Source organism: Lepidochelys kempii, chromosome 3 (genome assembly GCF_965140265.1).
Source record: "Lepidochelys kempii isolate rLepKem1 chromosome 3, rLepKem1.hap2, whole genome shotgun sequence".
Taxonomy (NCBI): domain Eukaryota; kingdom Metazoa; phylum Chordata; order Testudines; family Cheloniidae; genus Lepidochelys; species Lepidochelys kempii.
Window position 1 is genome coordinate 42,104,928 of NC_133258.1, and position 20,710 is coordinate 42,125,637.

At 42.0% G+C, this 20,710-nt stretch overlaps 1 protein-coding gene across 4 annotated transcripts in view; it reads right to left on the minus strand.

Annotated features, from left to right (window-relative positions):
• CSMD1 (CUB and Sushi multiple domains 1) overlaps window positions 1–20,710 on the minus strand; it is a 2,000,616-nt gene that overhangs the window by 200,663 nt on the left and 1,779,243 nt on the right. For all 4 annotated transcript variants that reach the window (XM_073336216.1, XM_073336215.1, XM_073336217.1 and 1 more), the window contains exon 43: window positions 1,178–1,355. In XM_073336216.1, the coding sequence (XP_073192317.1) occupies window positions 1,178–1,355 (178 nt within the window). The remainder of the gene's footprint in view (window positions 1–1,177; window positions 1,356–20,710) is intronic.

Below are 20,710 nucleotides of genomic sequence, written 5' to 3' on the forward strand. Positions count from 1 at the left end.
CTCTTTCAGCTGACATAGCTGGGAGAGCACTTCAGAAAGGAGTCTTCTAGAGCTTTCTTTATATGATCAAGGGGGCTCTGAAGCCAGCATAAGGTCAGCCTCCATGAGGATACATTGGTGGTGTTCCTCCCTCAGCTTCTCCATCCTAGTCTTGAAGCCGCAACAGACTGAGCACCTGTCTGTAATGTGGCTTTCACCCAGGAACTTGAGGCAGTGGGAATCAGAGTCATTAAACAGGCATAGCCTTCCTGCAGCCTGAGCAAGTTTTGAATCCTTGGGACCTAGGAATAAGTTACCCTGGTACTGGGCGGGATCTGGAGACACACCAGATTGGAAACCTCCCCCACCCCAAAAAAACAACAGGCTAAACCAAAAGAAATAAACTTAAAATTTTATATTAATAAAACCCTAAAAGAAAATAAAACTCCAGAGAACTTTTTGACCACCACTAAGTAGATTGAGTAGTTGTTCACAGGGACCACCAATGCTCCAACCCTGGATGGTAAGAAGGAACTGGAGGGGTGAGACATTTCCGCCCTTTATACCCTCACTTGCAGCACGAGGAGCTTGGCGGTGGGTTGTGCTGCCCCTAGAGGTACTGCGGGGAAAACCAATGCAAGAGGAGCAGCACAACCTAGTGGACACATGCAAGCACTTGAAGAGGAACTAAGAAATTGAGGCTAAAGGGGCTTTGAAATTTTCCCTTCCTCTGCCTAATGCATTATGATATTAATATCCATTAGTTTTCAAATTAACATGAACCCTATATTTTAATTAATATTTTCATTTTAAAAGTCAGATTACCAAAACATCAACTAAAAAACAAACAATTGTTATCACCTGCCTGCACCATAAAGGGTACAAGGTGGGTGAGGTAATATATTTTATTGGACCAATTTCTGTATTGGTCCAATAAAAAATATTACCTCACCCACCTGATCTCTCTAATATACTATGACCAACACTACTACAAGAATGCTGTATTATGTGGAACTTATTCTGTCCATTTATGCAGTTAGTTTATGTTCTATTTTTTAACCTTATTCTTAACCATTCTGTTTCTTTGGAACTTACATTGCATCATAGAGAACACTACTAAGTAATGTCAGAGCTACAGACTCAGAGTCAAGGATAAATCAACCAGACACCAATAATTTTGCATTGAACAGTCACATACCATACTGCAATGTAGTCATTCACTGGTTCAGTTTGGAGTAAGGTAAAGTTGATATAAACCCCATGGCCTTGAGGGACAGAAATAAACCATGTACAGTCCTTTGAATTTGGATATTCATCTGGAAATCCTGGGGAATAAACTGTACCATTCGGAGAGGTTACATTATAGCCACAAGGAGCTGAAAAGAAAACAAATGAAAATGTAACAGGAGGAATACATTTATTGTGGTTAAAAATGGAATAGAAAAATGGCCCAAAATTTTAAAGGTTCTGCAGAACAAAATAATCAAAGTCTCTACAAGAACAATTTTCCTTGGTTGGATGCCTTTCAGTGATAAGGAGATTAATATTTCTAAGAAATAGCTTATTCCTGATGTCTTTCATAGTATGTTGCTTAAAACTCATCAGGACCTATTCAAAATACTGTACAGCATTCGTTAAATGAAGTTATGACACATTTTTAAAAATTATTCTTTCCTGTTGTACTTAATCTCTGGAAATCAAGGGAAAAAACACCCACAACACACAATCTACAGACCACCACACCATGAAAAAGCATCCTCCCCCAGAATGGAATCTTGACCAGAACAAGTACAGAATTCCTAAGGAAAGTTAAGCACTGATTGTGCTTCCACTACCACCACAAATGCCAATTTGTTTCCCTCCATTTTCCATTCCCCCCCCCATTCTTTAATTGCAGTTTGTATGTTCATTACTCTTTTATTTTTAAAAATGAAATAAAGCTACAGGCATAACTTAGCATATACTTGCACTGTGAAATTCTAAGGCGAGTTTGTAACAGGGAAGTGTGTTTAACTTCTTTAAAATCAGTGAATATTTAGAACTGTGCCCTGTGTTTGGTCTGCATCTTGGGAAACAAATGACAGTGATTATGGATATAGGGAGGATCTGCTCACCATATGTAGCTAGGATTGTCAATTAGTAGAAAATAAGAGTGAGGTTTAATTACACATTTTATTTTGTGGTGTGTACACATATATGCAAGAGGCAAGTTCTCTTTTTGAATCTCCACCCTACATATACATCTTCACATTTTCAAGCACCCCTATAGATCCTGAGTTGCAATGACACTCCCTCCAGTCCAGGAGAGTTGGACATATCTCCTTTCAGAGTCAAACTATTCTAGGGTTACCAGACATCCCATTTTTAAACGGACAGTCTCATATTTAAGCCCCGTCCCAATTCCAATCCCTTCTCCAAAGTCCCTGCCCCATCCCTGCCTCTTCCCCACCTCCTCCCATGAGCACACCACATTCCCGCTCCTCCCCGCTCCCTCCCAGTGCTTGCTGCGCAAAACAGCTGTTTCATAGTGGCAAGTGCTGGGAGCTAGCCGGGAGAAGCGGAGAGGTGGCATGCTCAGGGGAGGAGGAAGATGTGAGCTGGGGCAGGGGGACGGGGAAGGGAGCTGCCAGTGGGTGCTCCAGCCCTGGAGCACCCACAGAGTCAGCCCATATGTCTTCATACACACCCCACCCTGGGTCCTGGCCCCAGGGAGCACGGGGCTGCTCTGTCTCCTAGGCACCCTCCACTGCTAAGCCATCTCTCTGGCAGGTTTGCTGAAGCCCCTGCAATCAGGTTCCTGGGTCCTGGTCCACACTGCATCCTAGGGCTTAACCCCTTCCTGCCTGCACATTAGCGGAGGAAAGGAGGTGTCTAGGTTATGTTGCTGGCCAGCAGCAGCCTGGAAGTGTTAGCTGCCTTTCACCACTGTGTGGGCAGGAAAGGACAAGCCGCTACAGCCACAATGCGGTGGGTGGAGGGTAGAGGTGAGAAAGAAATGAGCTCTGCAAAGACACGAGCCCAATCATCCCTTCCTCTCCCACTCCTCCACTGTGACTGGAAGTAGTTCCCATTCCCTCCTTCATGCACAGTGCGGAAAGGCTGCTCCTAGCCACATTCTCATGTGAACCCTAGCAGAAATCTGGGGAGGAGGAGCATGTGACCCTGCGTCCTCCCCGCACACACATGTTGCCTCAGGAAGACATGGTGCCACGTACCAGGAGAAGCAGGTCCATCCTGGTGGCCCAGCCAGGCATGGAAGGCAGAGAGCGCCGGGTAAGGAGGGTCGGGTTGGTTGATCAGACACACATACACACACCCACACCCACACACACACCGTGTGAGAGAGGTATATGGGAGCGTGTGTGTGTGTGTGTGTCACCTCTCCCCAAGCGAACCCTAAAGTCTTAAGGATAAGAAGGAAAAAAAAAGAATCCAACTCAGCAGTATTTCTTTTCAACAGGGGCTCAATTAACTTGATGTTAATTTGGACGTTTGTATTGCATAGTTCTGATTGATTGCCATTGAACTTGCTTGAATATAAATAATTTTACCAGGTGTCCCTTATTCAGCATAGGAAAATATGGTCACCCTAATCCATGTTATTATGGATGTAGGAGGAAGAGACAAGAGGAGGATGTCTCACTCACTGTATGGTTTGAAAATAGTGTGATGTTAGGGCAGCTGGAGTATCTGGCCAGTAGAGGAGTAACCTTGGTTGGCTTGCCCAGTGTAAAAGGGGTTTGGTTAAATGCCCTTGCTTCTGGTTGGTTCCTGGTTCCCTAAATAGCCCCCAAAGGCAGCTGACAGACTCTGTCAGCCATAGGATTGGGGCTACACACAGATAACTGAAAACCAGACCTCCAGCCTTACGTTAAGCATAAACCGCCTGTTCCAGAGAATCTGGTCTGCTGTCTCCACAGTGTTCCCTGCCTCTGATGATTTAAGGAGCTTTAGAAAGCTTGGAAGATTGCTATGATCAAATATAATTCCTGACACTAATATAATTTCAAGAGTAGAATCCTTTAAGTTACATTTTAGCTTATATTTTTTAAAAAATGTTAGTTGCTTTATACAAAAAATATTCAACGTGTAATCGATTATTATATTGCAATAAATGTATAGGTTATGCTTTTCTATGCTTTCTGGTTCAAAACTTTTTTTTATTATTTTGTCTTCACTGTTCAGTTACAGTTTATAAAGCAGACTAACCTTTAGCTCAATAAAGATCACCCAATTCTTCCTTTACTCTTGTTATCCAGATCTGTCAATAAACTGTCAAAGCTAACAGAAATATATTATAATGTACATGGCAGAGGGGCATTGCTGGCACATGATGCACAGATTGACAGAGCCAGAAGAGTACCCAGAAGTCACTTACCACAGGACAAGCCCAACAAAGAAAATAACAGAACGCCACTAGCTATCACCTTCAGCCCCAACTAAAACCTCTTCAGCGCATCATCAAAGATTTACAACCTATCCTGAAAAATAATCCCTCACTCTCACAGATCTTGGGAGACAGACCAGTCCTCGCTTACAGACAGCCCTCCCAACCTGAAGCAAATACTCTCCAGCAACCACACACCAAAAACACTAACCCAGGAACCTATCCTTGTAACAAAGCCCGATGCCAACTCTGTCCACATATTTATTCAAGGTTTCAGAGTAACAGCCGTGTTAGTCTGTATTCGCAAAAAGAAAAGGAGTACTTGTGGCACCTTAGAGACTAACCAATTTATTTGAGCATAAGCTTTCGTGAGCTACAGCTCACTTCATCGGATGCTTATGCTCAAATATATTTATTCAAGTGCCACCATCATAGGACCTAATCACATTAGTCACGCCATCAGGGGCTCTACCAACATGATATATGCCATCATGTGCCAGCAATGCCACTCTGCCATGTACATTGCCAAACCGGACGGTCTCAACGCAAAAGAATAAATGGACACAAATCTGACATCAGGAATTATAACATTCAAAATCCGGTAGGAGAACACTTCAACCTCTCTGGCCACTCAGTAAAAGATTTAAGGGTGGCAATTTTGCAACAGAAAAGCTTCAAAAACAGACTCCAGTGAGAAACTGCTGAGCTTGAATTAATTTGCAAACTAGATATCATTAACTTGGGTTTGAATAGAGACTGGGAGTGGCTAGGTCATTACACATATTGAATCTATTTCCCTAAAGTTAAGTATCCTCACACCTTCTTGTCAACTGTCTAAATGGGCCATCTTGATTATCACTACAAAATTTTTTTTCTCCTGCTGATAATAGCTCATCTTAACTAATTAGCCTCTCACAGTTTGTATGGCAACTTCCAACTTATCTGTATGTATATATATTTCTTCTTACTATATGTTTCATTCTATGCATCCGATGAAGTGGGTTGTAGCCCACGAAAGCTTATCCTCTAATAAATCTGTTAGTCTCTAAGGTGCCACAGATACTCCTGTTCTTTTTGAAGATTACTTCAGTTAACACTGAAGTACCATCAAGCTTTTGAGAGGAACATGACTATTTTAAAGTATACAATCTCAGTACTAATCAGTTTAGGTAGGAAGTGAAGTTCACCCTCAGTACAAAAAGACAACATAAAGTCCAGGCACTACTTTAATGTCACTGGAGCCCTATTTCAAGGGCTTATGTGGTGCATCAGTCCTGTGCTGGCTCTATTCACTATCATGAATTGCACCCAAAATGAATATATAGCAAAAATCTGCAGATGGGGTTTAGATAGAATGATTTATGTTTGGTTTTGCAAGGCAATTAGGGATAACACCTCCTGTAAAAATTGCAATGGGATCTTTAACGAACAGTAGAATTAAAGACTTTTGTTTTAAGGCGGCATCTTTTTGCTATGTTTGTACAGCACTAGTACAATAGGGCTCTGGCCTCTCGCTGTTACCAACTTATAACTAATTATAACTAAACTAATAACAATAAATAATAATAATAATAATAAAGTGTCATTCTAAAGATGGCACTTACAACAGTAAATTGCCCACTTACACCATGCTGACACTACTGTACAATACTATACAGTATTTTTTTTTTTACAGGCCTTTCCTCCAAGTACAGTGGAACATGAGCTAATTATCAGTGGCTAAATGCAATTATGTCTCCTAACAGTTAGTTAAATATCAATCCCCCAAAGAGTTCCTCAATATTAGTTCCATTGCATTAGATAGCCACCTCTTATAGGCCAGAAAACAGCAAACCCTTTGGTGGATGTAATTAACAGGTTTCACTGTACTGACCAGGAAAGATCAGAAAAGCATATTCTATGGTGGGAAAGCTGCAGAGCTTAAAATGCTCCAGATTTTTTTTTTTAATTATTCCTCACGTTACTTAGAGGTGTCAGGAAATGCTAAGCAGTGATTGCTTATTGAACTGATATTTCTATGGGCCTGATCCTGAATTGTGTAGGGGAAATGCTGAGGTCCTTATTCAAGCAAATACCCTGACTCAGTGGGAATTACAGTAAATGTAAGTATATGGGTACTGACACTGTTACATATGTAAGTAATCATGACCAAATTTTCAAACAGGAGCTGTTAGTGCTTTCCACCTCTGAAAATCAGAACTTTTATTTAGGTGCCTAAATATGAATGTAGATACCTATCTTTAGGCATTGAAAATACTGGCATTTGTACTCTAAAAAAGTCTCACTGGCCAAGGCCAATCTCACTTCTATCATAAATATGAACTAGATTTTTATTATTTATTTGGGGGAGGGGGGGTTTCTACAAAGGGTTTCATGTTTACCCTTAAATTCAGTCAGATCCTTTTTTTAGACTCTTCTTCACCACCACTGGAGTAGATGAAGCTTTTTCATGAATAACAGCACTTTGAAGTTGACATGTTTTATTTTTTTAATGCCATACAGGTTAGACAAAACAGATTATTAATGATTTTTTTTCTTTTTTAGTAAACAAAATCTGAAAGATATATCATAGTTCAAACAGAAGTTATGGGCTTGAAGGTGAGGTTACTCACCTTGTGCAGTTCTTTGAGTAGTGTGTCCCAGTGGCTAATCCACCACAGATGCGCCTGTGCCCTGTGCCTTTGATTGGAGATTTTTGGTAAAAGTTCTCTTTGGCCTGTGCATGCACCTCACACCCTCCTACTGTCCCACACCAAGGCTATATGAGGCTGCATGGGTGAACCACCCAGGTCCTTTTCCAACACAAAGTCCCACCAGGGAGATCTGAAGCAGAGGGGAAGGAGGGCAGGTAGGGGAGCACCCACAGGGGTACACAGCTCAAAGAACTCCAGTTACTGCACAAGTTGAGTAACCTCTTCTTCGAGTATTGTCCCTGTGGGTGCTCCAGTTCAGGTCACTCCTGAACAGTATCCCATTAAGGTTTGGAGCAGAGTTCGATACAGAGGAGAGAACTGAATTGCCTACTCCAGCATCTGATCTTGAAGATGGAACTAAGGCATGATCGTTACAAAAAGTATGAACAGAAGACAAGTTGGTGCTCTAAGGATGTCTTGAATTGGTAAGTCTTTAAGTAAGACTATAGATAGTGCTCTTCTGTAATGTGCTATCACTCTTGAAGTAGGCTGAACGTGAGTTCAGTTGTAACAGATTTTAATACATCTGGAGAACCACTTTGATAATCTGTTTTGAAATTACCAATCCCATGTTTCTGTCAGCAATGGATACAAATAGTCTAGGAGATCTTATAAATGTTTGGACCTCTCTAGATAAAAGGCCCTCCTGACATCTGAGATATGGAATATAGCTTCCTGAATAGTCTGGTGTGGTTTGTGGGCGGGAATGGGATATTGATAGTTTAACATGAAACTAAGATGATACTTTGGGAAAAAATCTTGGATAGGGCTCTAGTGACACTTTCTTTCTGGTGAATACCATAAATGGGGGGGGTCTGCCACTAAAGCCCCCAATTCTCCAACCCTTTGGGCAGGCATCCTGGCCACCAAGAAAGCTGTCTTCATTGATAAATCTAATAAAGAAGATGCAACTCATGGCTCAAAAGGATGTTTCATGAGGCAACTAAGAATTAGATTCAGGTCCCAGGTGGGAGCAGAATCTCTAATTTGAGGGGAGAGATTTGATAGACCTCTTAGGAATCTTGCGGTTGTAATCTTACCGTGGTTGAATGAGCAAAGACTGAAAAAACTCTATGAATGAGGGAAAAGCTGTTATTGCAGTTAAGTGGACCATAATGGAATTCACAGAATGCCCCAGTGCTTTCAGTTCCAACAGGTAATCCACTACCACAGGAAGAGAAGAGTGAGTTGGCAAGATCCAACAACGGTTACACCAAAGATGATATAGTTTCCACTGTGGAGATAACTATGTCTTGTAGCTTTTTTCTACTATTTAATAAAGTGTGTTATACTTCTGATGAACAGGGTATCTCTACTCCTGCAAACCATCAAGAAACCATGGTTGGAGTTTCTGAATCTTCAGGTTGGGATTCAGTGTTCAACTGGCATCCTGAGTCAGCAAACAAGGACTGATCAGAAGCCCTGATGGAGGGCGGGAGGTGAGTCTGGTTAGAAAGGGATTTCAAACTTGTCTCAGCCACATTGGTGCAATCAATATGACCATGGCCCAATCTCATTGAGAATCTTCAACAATAATGGTGTCAGTGGCTATGCCTAAAAAAGACCCACGAGATAAGAAAAATGTCTCCTAGTGAATGGGGATCAAGACTCCCTCTGGAGCAATACCCAATGCATTTTGCATTGGCTGCTCTGCCAAACAGATCAATCTCTGGGAACCTCCATGCTATGAATCTTGGGTTGAAGACACAGGAATCCAACTCCCACTCATAATTTAGGAAGAAATGTCTGCTGAGGTTTTCTGCCATGGTGTTCTGAACACTGGGGAGGCAAGAAGCTGAGATGACTATCTGGTTGGCTCTGGACAAATTCAAGAGCTTTATCACTTCAGCATGGAGAAATGGGAAACATACTCCTTCTTGTTGGTTGATACAATACCTTCCTGCCACATTGTCTGTCATTATTGTTACTAACGTGGATCTGATTAGAGGTAAAAGGTATAGGCAAGCCTTTCTCTCTGATCTAAATTCCAGAAGATTGACGTGTAGAAGTTGCTCTCGTAGTGGCTGTGTCCTCTGCATTTTCCCGATGTGATCCCTCACCCCAATAGTGAAGCATCTGATGTTATCATAGAATCAAAAAAATCATAGGCCTGGAAGGGACCTTGAGAGATTTTCTAGTCCACTCCCCTGCACTTAAAGCAGGACTAAGTATTATCAAGACCAACCCTGGCAGGTGTTTTTCTAACCTGCTCTTAAAAATCTCCAGTGATGGAGATTCCACAAACTCCCTAGGCAATTTATTACAGTGCTTAACCACCCTGATGGTTAGAAAGTTTTTCCTAATGTCTAACCTAAACAGTTCTTGCTGTAATTTAAATCAATTGCTTCTTGTCCTACCCTCAGAGGTTAAAGGGAACACTTTCACCCAAGCTGCCTTCCACTTTCAAATTCTCAACCAGTTTCAAATTCTCAACAAATCTAGAACAGCCTCTCCCCTAGTGGTTTTCTCCACCTTCTGAAATAAAAAAAAAATTGTCTGCAATACATTCCAAGAACTTGCTGGATAATCTATGTCCTGCCGTGTTATTTTTCCAGTGGATGTCTAGGTAGTTGAAGTCCCCCATCACCACCAACTTCTGTGATTTTGTTCATTGTTTATAAAAAGCCTCATCCACACCTATTCCTAGTTAAGTGGTCTGTAGTAGACTCCTAGAAGGACATCACCCTTGTTTTTTACCCTTTTTATCGTTAGTCAGAGACTTTGAACAAGTCTTTCTCCTATTTCCATCTCAACCTCAGTCCAGCTGTATACATTTTTGATATATAAGGCAACACCTCCTCCCTTTTCCCCTGCTTGTCCTTTCTAAGCAAGATGTACCCTTCTATACCAATATTCCAGTCATGTGTATTATCCTGCCAAGTCTCTGTGATGCCAACTATGTCAAAGTTCTGTTTATTAGCTAGCATTTTTAGTTCTTCCTGCTTATTCCCCATACTTCTCGCATTAGTATACTGTCATCTAAGATACTGATTTGATTTCCCCTCCATTTTCTCTCTTATCTCTCCCTTATTCCTGCTATACGGCCCACGCTCCCCCCAAATTCTGAACCTTCTCCCATGTCTCCATGTGTTTTACTTAACTGTGAGCTTTTGTATCCTGCCCCCATCAAACCTAGTTTAAAGCCCTCTTCACTAGGCTATCACTATGGTGGAAAGATTCTGAAAGAATGAACCAACTGCACAGGTTTTGGTCGGGTCCTTCCACCAATTGAGTGACTGTACAATCCATTGGGAAACAGACACTAACTTCCCTGTATTGTACTTGCTTGGTTTATAAACAATTGAAAGACATCACAGGAGACTTAGGAGATGTAATTGGGCATGCTGCACAGATGCAAACTGACATGTGCTCCCAGAGGCTGAAGATAATCTCTTACTGTTACTTGAAGACGTCCCTGAATCCTTGAGATAAGACTTATTAGTGCGAGAAATCTGCTGGAAGGGAGGTATGCTGTGCATGTCACTGCATAAGGGGGTGCTCCTATGAAGTCCAAATGCTGTACTAGAGTCAAAACAGACCCCCTCTTCTGTGCAAAAGAGACCATATCATCTTTATGGCTGTCAAGGTTCCTCCCCCACTCTGAACTCTAGGGTACAGATGTGGGGACCTGCATGAAAACCTCCTAAGCTTACTTTTACCAGCTTAGGTTAAAACTTCCTCAAGGTACAAATTAATTTTATCCTTTCTCCTTGGAATATCCACTGCCACCACCAAACTCTAACTGGGTTTACTGGGAAACGTAGTTTGGACATGTCTTTCCCCCCAAAATCCTCCCAACACTTGCACCCCACTTCCTGGGAAAAAGTTTGGTAAAAATCCTCACCAATTTGCATAGGTGACCACAGACCCAAACCCTTGGATCTGAGAACAAGGAAAAAGCATTCAGTTTTCTTACAAGAAGACTTTTAATAGAAATAGAAGTAAATAGAAGTAAAGGAATCAGCTCTGTAAAATCAGGATGGTAGATACCTTACAGGGTAATTAGATTCAAAACACAGAGAATCCCTCTAGGCAAAACCTTAAGTTACAAAAAAGACACACAGACAGAAATAGTCATTCTATTCAGCACAGTTCTTTTCTCAGCCATTTAAAGAAATCATAATCTAACACATACCAAGCTAGATTACTTACTACAAGTTCTAAGACTCCATTCCTGTTCTATCCCCGGCAAAAGCAGCATATAGACAGACCAGACCCTTTGTTTCTCTCCCTCCTCCCAGCTTTTGAAAGTATCTTGTCTCCTCATTGGTCATTTTGGTCAGGTGCCAGTGAGGTTACCTTTAGCTTCTTAAAGCTTTACAGGTGAGAGGATTTTTCCTCTGGCCAGGAGGGATTTTAAAGGGGTTTACCTTTCCCTTTATATTTATGACAATGGCTGCCAATACTTCCTATGAAAATCTGCCCTGATCAACCAATTACCAGGTATGGGAAAACAATTATACCCAGAGAACATAGGTGGGCAGCAATTACCAACAGAGTCTTTGAGAACAGGCTTAGGGAAGAACATAGGCCAAAAGGGAGCACCCACTAATGGTAGTGTTCATTGTTGATTAGAAAATGAAGAAATATCTTGTGTGAAATATGAATAGTGACATGAAAATGTGTGTCTTGTAGGTCAAGGGTCACAAACCAATATCCTAAATCTAATGAAGGTATTATTGCTGCAAGGGTCACCACCCTGAATTTATATAATCCCAGCTATACATATAAAATGCTAATTTCTAAATTATCTGATACCACTCGAAGTTCTCCCTAGGGAAGAAAGAAATCTTGGGATCATTGTGGATAGTTCTCTGAAAACATCCACTCAATGTGCAGCGACAGTCAAAAAAGCTAACAGAATATTGGGAATCTTTAAGAAAGGGCTATATAATAAGACATAAATATCATATTGCCTCTCTATAAATCCACGGTACACCCACATCTTGAATACTATGTGCAGATGTACATAGTACATCTCAAAAAGTATAGAGTGGAATTGGAAAAGGTTCAGAAAAGGGCAACACAAATTATTAGGGGTATGGAATGGCTTCCATATGAGGAGAGATTAATAAAATGGGGACTTTTACGCTTGGAAAAGAGACAGCTAAGGGGGGATATGTTAGAGGGCTATAAAATCATGTCTAATGTGGAGAAAATAAATAAGGAAGTGTTATTTACTCCTTCTCATAACACAAGAACTAGGGGTCATCAAATGAAATTAATAGGCAGCATGTTTAAAACAAACAAAAGGAATCCCTCCCCAAAATGCACAGTCAACTTGTGGAATTTCTTTCCAGAAGATGTTGTGAAGGCCAAGACTATAACAAGCTTAAAAAAAGAACTAGATAAGGTCATGAAGGATGGGTCCATCAATGGCTATTAGCCAGGATGGACAGGGATGGGGTCTTTAGCCTCTGTTTGCCAGAAGCTGGGAATTGGTGAGAGGGGATGGATCACTTGATGATTACCTGTTCTGTTCATCCCCAGTGGGGCACCTGGCATTGGCCACTGTCTGAAGACAGGATCCTGGGCTAGATGTACCTTTGGTCTGACCCAGTATGCTGTTCTTATGATGCGATCTTGTGCAGAGAGGGGAAACCTGTGCTGAGATTTGAATCCTTTTCAACATACTCCAATGGCAGGAGAGAGATAACTGTTCTGCTTTTATTATAGATGAGAGTGAGCATGGTACTCTAGATTATGGGGCGGAGGGGTCAGTGACAAAGTAAATCTTGGTGTAGATAACAATCCAGTACCAGTTAACAGAGGGTACTCCAGCTCCAAAGATACTATTAGGGCCTTAGAGTATCTAAATTCTTGCAGTACCCACAGCTTCAGAGATGGCTGAGCAAGAACATGTGGAAGACGGCTTTGGTTCCAAGGTAGCTGGCACCAAGCGACTGGCAAGGGAATGAGTTGACTCTGATTCCATCAGTTGACTTCCATGTTGATGAGACTGACAGATGTTCAGGGATGAGACTAGAATTCCCCTTGGAAGAGTCTCTACAGCTCCAGGTATGGGTATGTGAGCTAGGCATTGAGTCTGTCTTTGAGAACTTCCCTGCCTTTGTGGTACCAGAATCACTCAGAGCCTCCGTGGAACTCCCCTTGGGACCTGAGATCTCCACAGCCTTTTTGTGCATTGGTGACTAAGGCTTTCTTTGAGGATGAGTCTTTGCCTCTTTCTGCATAGAGGCAAATGTCAAGACTACTTTTTCTAAGGTCTTTGGTGCTATAGAAGCAATTAATGCCACACTACCACCTACATGTGTTAAGTAGCCTTCAGTGACAGAGATCTTGATGTGGCCTGGGCACTAGCTGTATTGGGAGGTCTAGGTACAGGCAGGTCCCCTGCCCCTGGATCCAAAGCCTGTCTTTAGGCTTGTTCCATCATGAGGAGTTTAAATTTAATTTCCCTATTTTGAGGGATATACCCTTGAAGGAAGTGCAGATCTTGCACTTACTGAGAATACGAGTCTCTCCAAAACAGCGGAGGCATTAAGAATGCCTTTCACCTTGTTCCAGCTCCTCTTAGATATCCTATTGCATTTTTGGCTGAACTTTTCTCCTCACCTCCTTATCTACGCACCCCCTATCCATGGCCCCACTAAGTTGTGGGACCTCCTTGTCAACGTCCTCCTAGCACTGGCCAAAATGACTATCTACAAGACCAGAGAGAAGAGACTGGCTGACAAGGTTTCTAGATACCGTGGGGCCTATTTCTGATCCTCCTTCCACTCACACATCCGAGCACAGTTCCTTTGGGCGGCATCCGCTGGCTCTCTTTACACCTTCGAGGATCAGTGGGCGCTGTCCTGGGTTCTCTGCTCAATGTTCCTGTCAGGTTCCCTTCGTTTAGCCCTGTGACCCCACTCCTGTCCCTGTTATACCTTTAGTTGTCCCCCATAATTAATTGAGATCCTGGACCTTGTGGATCCTCCCCTTAGCCTGGGGGAAGTCCTTTAGCAGTGGGGAAGGATCCCAGGATCCAGGATTTCAACAGGACTGATCTGAATAGCCTTGTGCAAGGAGAGGCACCTTTAAAATCCTGTGGAGGCCAGCATCCCCAAGAAAAATAACAAAAATTCAGCCCTGAATGGGGAAAGATTTCAAATCTATCTAACTATACCCATAAATATCTTTTACATGAAAGGAAAAAGAACAAAATGAACTGTTTCAACGATATTATAAAATAATATTAACTAATTAATTACTGAATACTAAAGAGAACAGTCACACAGCAGACTCCGTCTCAGGATGAAGACAGTTGAGAAGGAACTGAGTGTGGTTTGCCTGTATCCTCCCAGTGTGAGGTACAAGGATGCGTGGGGCACATGTACAAGCCAAATAGTCATTGCCACCAAAAATCTTTGATTAAAGGCACAGGCACATCTGAAATGGAGCACCCACAGGGACTCTACTCAAAGAAGAAGCAGAAATGACTGGGTAAGCGTCTATGGCCTGTTATCAAGGAAATCAGACTGGTGATCACAATTGATCCCTTCTGGCCTTAAAATATATGAATCTGTGATTTCACTCATGACTTCTCTCCCTGTGATGAAAGTTATATTTTATGGTAGATATGAATCTTTTGATCTCTGCTGGGTCAGAATAATTATTTATAAATTATAAATCCCGCAGCCTGATGGAAGGAATTTTTACAATTCATTAAGGTATCTGCTGTATGTCAGCAACAACATGCCTTATTATTTTTCATAATCCGATAAAAGGCAACAGCTAGATTCACAAAATAACTTAGGTGCCTAACTACCACTTTAGGGGCCTAAATCCCAGAATCAGGGGCATGTGATTCACAAACCCCTCACTGAGCTATCCGCAGACACTGTAGGTGCCTAAACTCACTCACTGCCTAAATTTTTGCTGTAAAAATTCTCTAGGCACCTATATTTCTGCCCTTTAGTGCAGGCACTGCAGCTCCATGCCAGGCGTCCGGATGCTTAAGCCTAAAACGAATGCACAACCCGGGGGAAGATAGATGTTCCTCTACCTACCTTTGCTGCTTGGCCTGAGCTGGCACGCACGTGCCATAAAAAATAAATAAAAACATTCATTCTATTTTAAGAGAAAAAGTCCTCATGCTTTCATATGTTATTGAATAACATTCACTGAGACGATCTGCTGAAATTTTTGAATAAGCTGAATATTGTCATTTTTGAAGATTTTTTTTTTAAAAAATGGAAAAAATTGAAGTGTTTCTCTTGCCCCACTAAACTACTTTGCACCACAGGAGTTAAACTATATGTAAACTCTGACATTATCTCACGCAAAAGGCAATATATAAGGACAGGAATAGCAAAATATTTTTAAAATACCATTATTGTAAAATGAGATATGGTTCTATAATATTAATGCTGACAAAGGAGGTAGAAGTCTGATAAAGAATACAGTTTGACAGCACTTGTTATTAAGAATATTGTTTCAGTGATGAAACAAAACAAAATACATTTCATTTAAGAAACCAGCTAAGATTACTAAATAGCAACAGAGTAATTTATCTATCATGGTATCTTAAAAAACCTACACACTTAAAAGCAAGGAAATGAATAGCTGGTAGTAATATAAAATCTTACACAGCCCATAATAAAACACATTATTCATACTGAGTACAAAGAAATGCATAAATACATACAGCATTTCATAACAACAATTTTATCTGATTCAAAATAAATATTCTTCATATCAGTAATCTAAAAATAAACAAACAAAACACAAAATTATTCTGAAGATGAACAACAACACATGTAAATAAACATTAGTGGAATATTGATCAGCTTCAAATGCAAGTGTGCATATAAACATTATTTTACCAGCTGACAATATACACATTTCCTATAAAACTACACAGTTAAGTGGGAAACAGTATCAATGGGTATGTTTATATATTAATGAATATGTTTGCATATATGTTAAAAACACACAGTACATATATTTTTTATGTTGAGTGCATCATAACTGGAAATAATATCTTAGCACATTTATTTCTATACTCATTCTAAATTTGTCAAAGCAGCACATGAGTATTTGTCAGCAAAACTCAAAGCTCTAATTGGAAAAATAAATTTGTTCAGGCGTGTATTCTACTTCCTGCCTGAACAGTCACATCCTCACATCCCCAGTGCCACGTATCCAATCTGAAATTTCTCCCTCTTGCTCCAGTTTGGGTTTTGTTGCTTTTAAACTATCTGTACCTTTCTAGTGTGCTCTATGTGTTTAGGAAAGAAATTTCTTTACTACAAAGTGTCTGTAGTAAAGAAATGCATTTCCTAAGACAGTGTTCCTTGCTTTACTGCTATGTTACCTCTGAATGATTTAATTAGAAACCAGAGCTCCCACAGGCAGGTTGACTCTGAAGGAATGTATTTAAGCAGCTGGGTGTCAGGAGAATTGAGACCAGAGGTGAAAGTAAGCCATTATGCCCTGGTACGGTGTACCGGTAAGAGCCGGTGTGCCGTACGGGGACCGGCTTTCTCAGAGGGCAATTTAAAGCCCTGGGGTAGCATCTGCTCCAGCTTCTGCTACTGCCCTGGCCCTTTAAATCCCCGCCTGAGCCCTGCTGCCCGAGCCCTGGGGTAGGGGTGAGGGGGCTCTGGTGGGGATTTAAAGGTCCCCGGGGCTGCAGCTGCCACTACCACTGCAGCCCCGGCCTTTTAAATCCACTCTGGAGCCCAGCTGCCGCTACCACCCCGGGCCTTTAAATCGCTGTCGGAGCCCTGCTGCTGAAGCCCTGGGGCAGTGGCGGCTGGGCTCCGGAGTGGATTTAAAGGTCTGGGGCGGTAGCAACAGCTGGAGCCCCGGGGCCCTTTAAATCTCTGACGGAGCCCGGCCGCTACTACCCCAGGGCTCGGGGAGCAGGGCTCAGGTGGGGATTTAAAGGGATCAGGGCTCCGGCAGCAGCTACCACAGTGGAGCCCCAGGCCCTTTAAAGCTCTGCCAGAGTCCAGAGTCCCGGACTAGCAGTGGCAGCCGGGAGCCTCCAGGGGTCCTCAGTGATTTAAAGGGCCCAGGGCTCCACTGTGGTAGCGGCAGCTGGAGCCCTGGGCCCTTTAAATAGCCCCCGAGACCCGGGGTTCCCAGTCACCTCTGCAGCTGGTAGCTCAGGGGTGATTTAAAGGGCCCCAGGCTCCCAGCCACCACTACTGCAGCTGGAGCCCTGGCCCTTTAAATCTTGATTTAAAGGGCCCGGGGATTTAAGGCCCTGCCTCTTCCGTTTAAGCCACACCCCCTGCTCAGGACTCCAGCTGGTAAGTCCTCTAACTTACTTTCACCCCTGATTGAGACTAAATCTTTGAGACTAAAGTGGCTAGCCTGTGTCCCACTGCCTAAGAAGGGAGTCAGACATGGTCTTGCACCTGAGAGCATACCTGAGAGACCCAGAGCTAGGAACAGTGACCAGGCACTATCCAGGCCCCAAGGGCTTCGAAGCAAGTGGGGCTCATGATTTGAGTCTGTTTACAACACACTGGTGACTGTCCAGAAGAGAAGACTGGGCCAGATTGTAACACCCTCTTTCCCCTCCCTCTATTTTCAACATTAAATAAGATAAAAATCTGTAAGAAAATGGATACATCTGCAAAAAAACAAATGAACAAAAAACAATTATCCTTAAGCATGTTTTTTCTTGGGGTTTTTTTTTGTTTTCACCTTCCACTGTTTTATTCATTTATTTTTTCTTTCCCTTTTCTCTCTTCCAGTATCTTTTTGCCATTATTCTATCCTCCTGTTTTCTAACCTCTTCCTTTGCCCCCATCTGTCATACCGCATACTTTGATCCACTCCAAACTTCCTACCTTGCCCTGGATTTTTCTGCCCCTGTCACATCTTGGTTACTAGTCTTCCAAGTTCCCACAGTCTCTTTCCTTCCTCTGACCATGATTTGTCCAAAACTCTGTGACATTCTGTACCTTGGGGGAGTGTACTGTAACTCCCATATTCCTCATTTTCATATAATCATGATCTTACATACAAGGCATGCCTTGTAAGGTATCAGGGGAAAGATCATGATCTGCTGAAAGTAATTTCTCTATCCATAGATGTATATCATTAATGCGTATGAAGTTATGAGAATTGTGTTGTACAGTTCTCACTAAAACATGCTGTAAGTTGAGGAATCAGCCAGATATTAGCTCCCCAGTGGTAACAGCAAGGAAAATAACCAACCTCCAGGTCGGGTGTCAACCCATCAACAGCAATTGTCCAGCAAGGGAGCTATAATGTGATAACTCACCTGAATGAGGCTACACCAGGGGAATTGCTCAACTTTGCTTAGAGAAACTCAGCAATGCCCCACAGACATGCCTGGACTTGTGTTCTACAAGCACATGGACTGAGAGTATAAAACAAGCAGAGTGGACACATACTGGGCTCTTCTCCCACTCCACCTATGCTGCAAGCAACCAAGACACTGAGAAGAAGACAAAACTCCAACACAGGAGATTGGCCCAGGTTTAAGGAACAAGCCTGTATATTAAAGACTTCACTATCCAGTGAGGTGAGAAACTGCTTAATCTAGTTGCTGCCCAGTCTAATAGGGTTGAAAGTTTAGACTGTGTGCTTATATTTTCTTTTCTTTTGGTAACCACTCTGACTTGTTATGCTTTGACTTATAATCACTTAAAATCTACCTTCATAGTTAATAAATCTGTTTGTTTATTCTACCTGAAGCAGTGTATTTGGTTTGAAGCATGTCAGAGACTCCCCTTGGGAGAACAAGCCTGGTACATATCACTTTCTTTGTTAAATTGGTTTCAGAGTAACAGCCGTGTTAGTCTGTATTCGCAAAAAGAAAAGGAGTACTCGTGGCACCTTAGAGACTAACCAATTTATTTGAGCTCAAAGTGAGCTGTAGCTCATGAAAGCTTATGCTCAAATAAATTGGTTAGTCTCTAAGGTGCCACAAGTACTCCTTTTCTTCTTGTTAAATTGACAAATTTATATAAGCTTGCAGCATCCAGCAGGCATAATTGGACACTGCAAGATGGAGGTTCCTAGGGTTGTGTCTGGGACTGGAGATATTGGCTGGTGTCATTCGCTTACAAGTAGCTGGGAGCAGTTTACATGCCAGAGGCTGTGGGTGAACAGCCCAGGAGTGGGGGTTCTCACAGCACAGCAGGGTAAGGCTGGCTTCCAGAGTCAAAGATTGGAGAGGCCTAGCAGATCACCGATCCAGATAACACCAGAGGGGAATGTCACACTCTCTTTGGCCAAAATCCCATCCTCTCTCCTAGCTTTATCTTTCTCTGAACAATTTTCTCTCCTTTCTCTTCACCCTCCTCATTTAGCCTCACCATAACTTTCTTCATATCAGTGCCAGCCTTATCTCCCATCATAGTACTCAAAGGTGGAATTCCAGGCTAAGGTTTATAAGCTGGCAGCTGTGTTTGCTGGGTGATAAAATGAAGGATGCAGGCTCTTCAAACTTAGCCTTTCCTGATGCCTCTCCTGACTGCACTAGGTCTCTGAGTGTGCTTCAGGTGGCCCAGTCTGCATTCCCTACTACTGTCTGTCACCATCCAGCACACACTAAGTGCACAAGCATGATCTCCCTCACAGTTTCCCACATTTAGTGTGTGCTCCTGTATGGGCTATTCAGAAATCCATGCCCAGTTCTCTATTTTCATCCCATCATTGATGCACTTTGGGCTGGAGTCACTCTCTCACTTCCTAGGAAGGACACCTTCTCTCTCATAGGTCACAATGGTTGGAATCCAGCCACCCTTTCCCAATCCATGTGAGGGGATCCTCTGGGATGTCTTGTGTAACCATTCCCTGTAAGCTGTGAGAAAGAGATGGACCTAGTCAATGGTGTCTACAAGCCACCCGACTGTTGAGTCCAGGGGTTACATTCTGGTGTTGATTAGTGCTCCTATCTCCTACCTGGGATCAAGTGTCTTGATTCATAAATTCTTTTATTCCATCACTTCCATTACTCATGTTATTCATGCTCGGTTTTGATATACAACACACAATATATTCCACTGAATAAATATATCCAATTTATATGTTTTATAAAATGAATTTAAAGGATGTTTCCAAAGAAAAAAAATTGGACCATTAAAATGCATTATATTGTACCAAATTACATGTTTTTAAAAATACCCAACAATTTCCAAGATATGATATATTCTCCATGGCTCTCAATTAAATCCCTCTAGACAGCTGCCCAGATGTTAACTAAACTGTGTATGCCATAGCAACTAGCAGCTGCTCAATGCATGGCAGCCTGCCATTACTTCCTCTGAGTCCTACTACTCAGCCAATTCTCTTTGTTCAATTGTTTTTTTTAAAAAGGTACCCCAAAATAACTGTGCCTGAGGCCTAGACTTTAATGGGGTCCTGCATTTACCTACTGTGCACATAAAGTAAAACAATACAGCAGGACTATTCAAAAAGAAGGGAAATAAGTCATCTGTCTCTCTCAGGAAGCGAAGGAGTGAAGAAAAATCCAGGATCACGCCATTCATTATGTTAGCTCAAAATGACAACATAGCTAGTTTAAGTGTTTTATCGGAACATGGGGTTACCCATTAGATACCATCTGACAAATAAGACAGACTTGAATGTTTAAAAAAAAATACTGTTGTGGGACGGATAAAGTAATTGAATAAATAGGATACGGACATATTTAAAA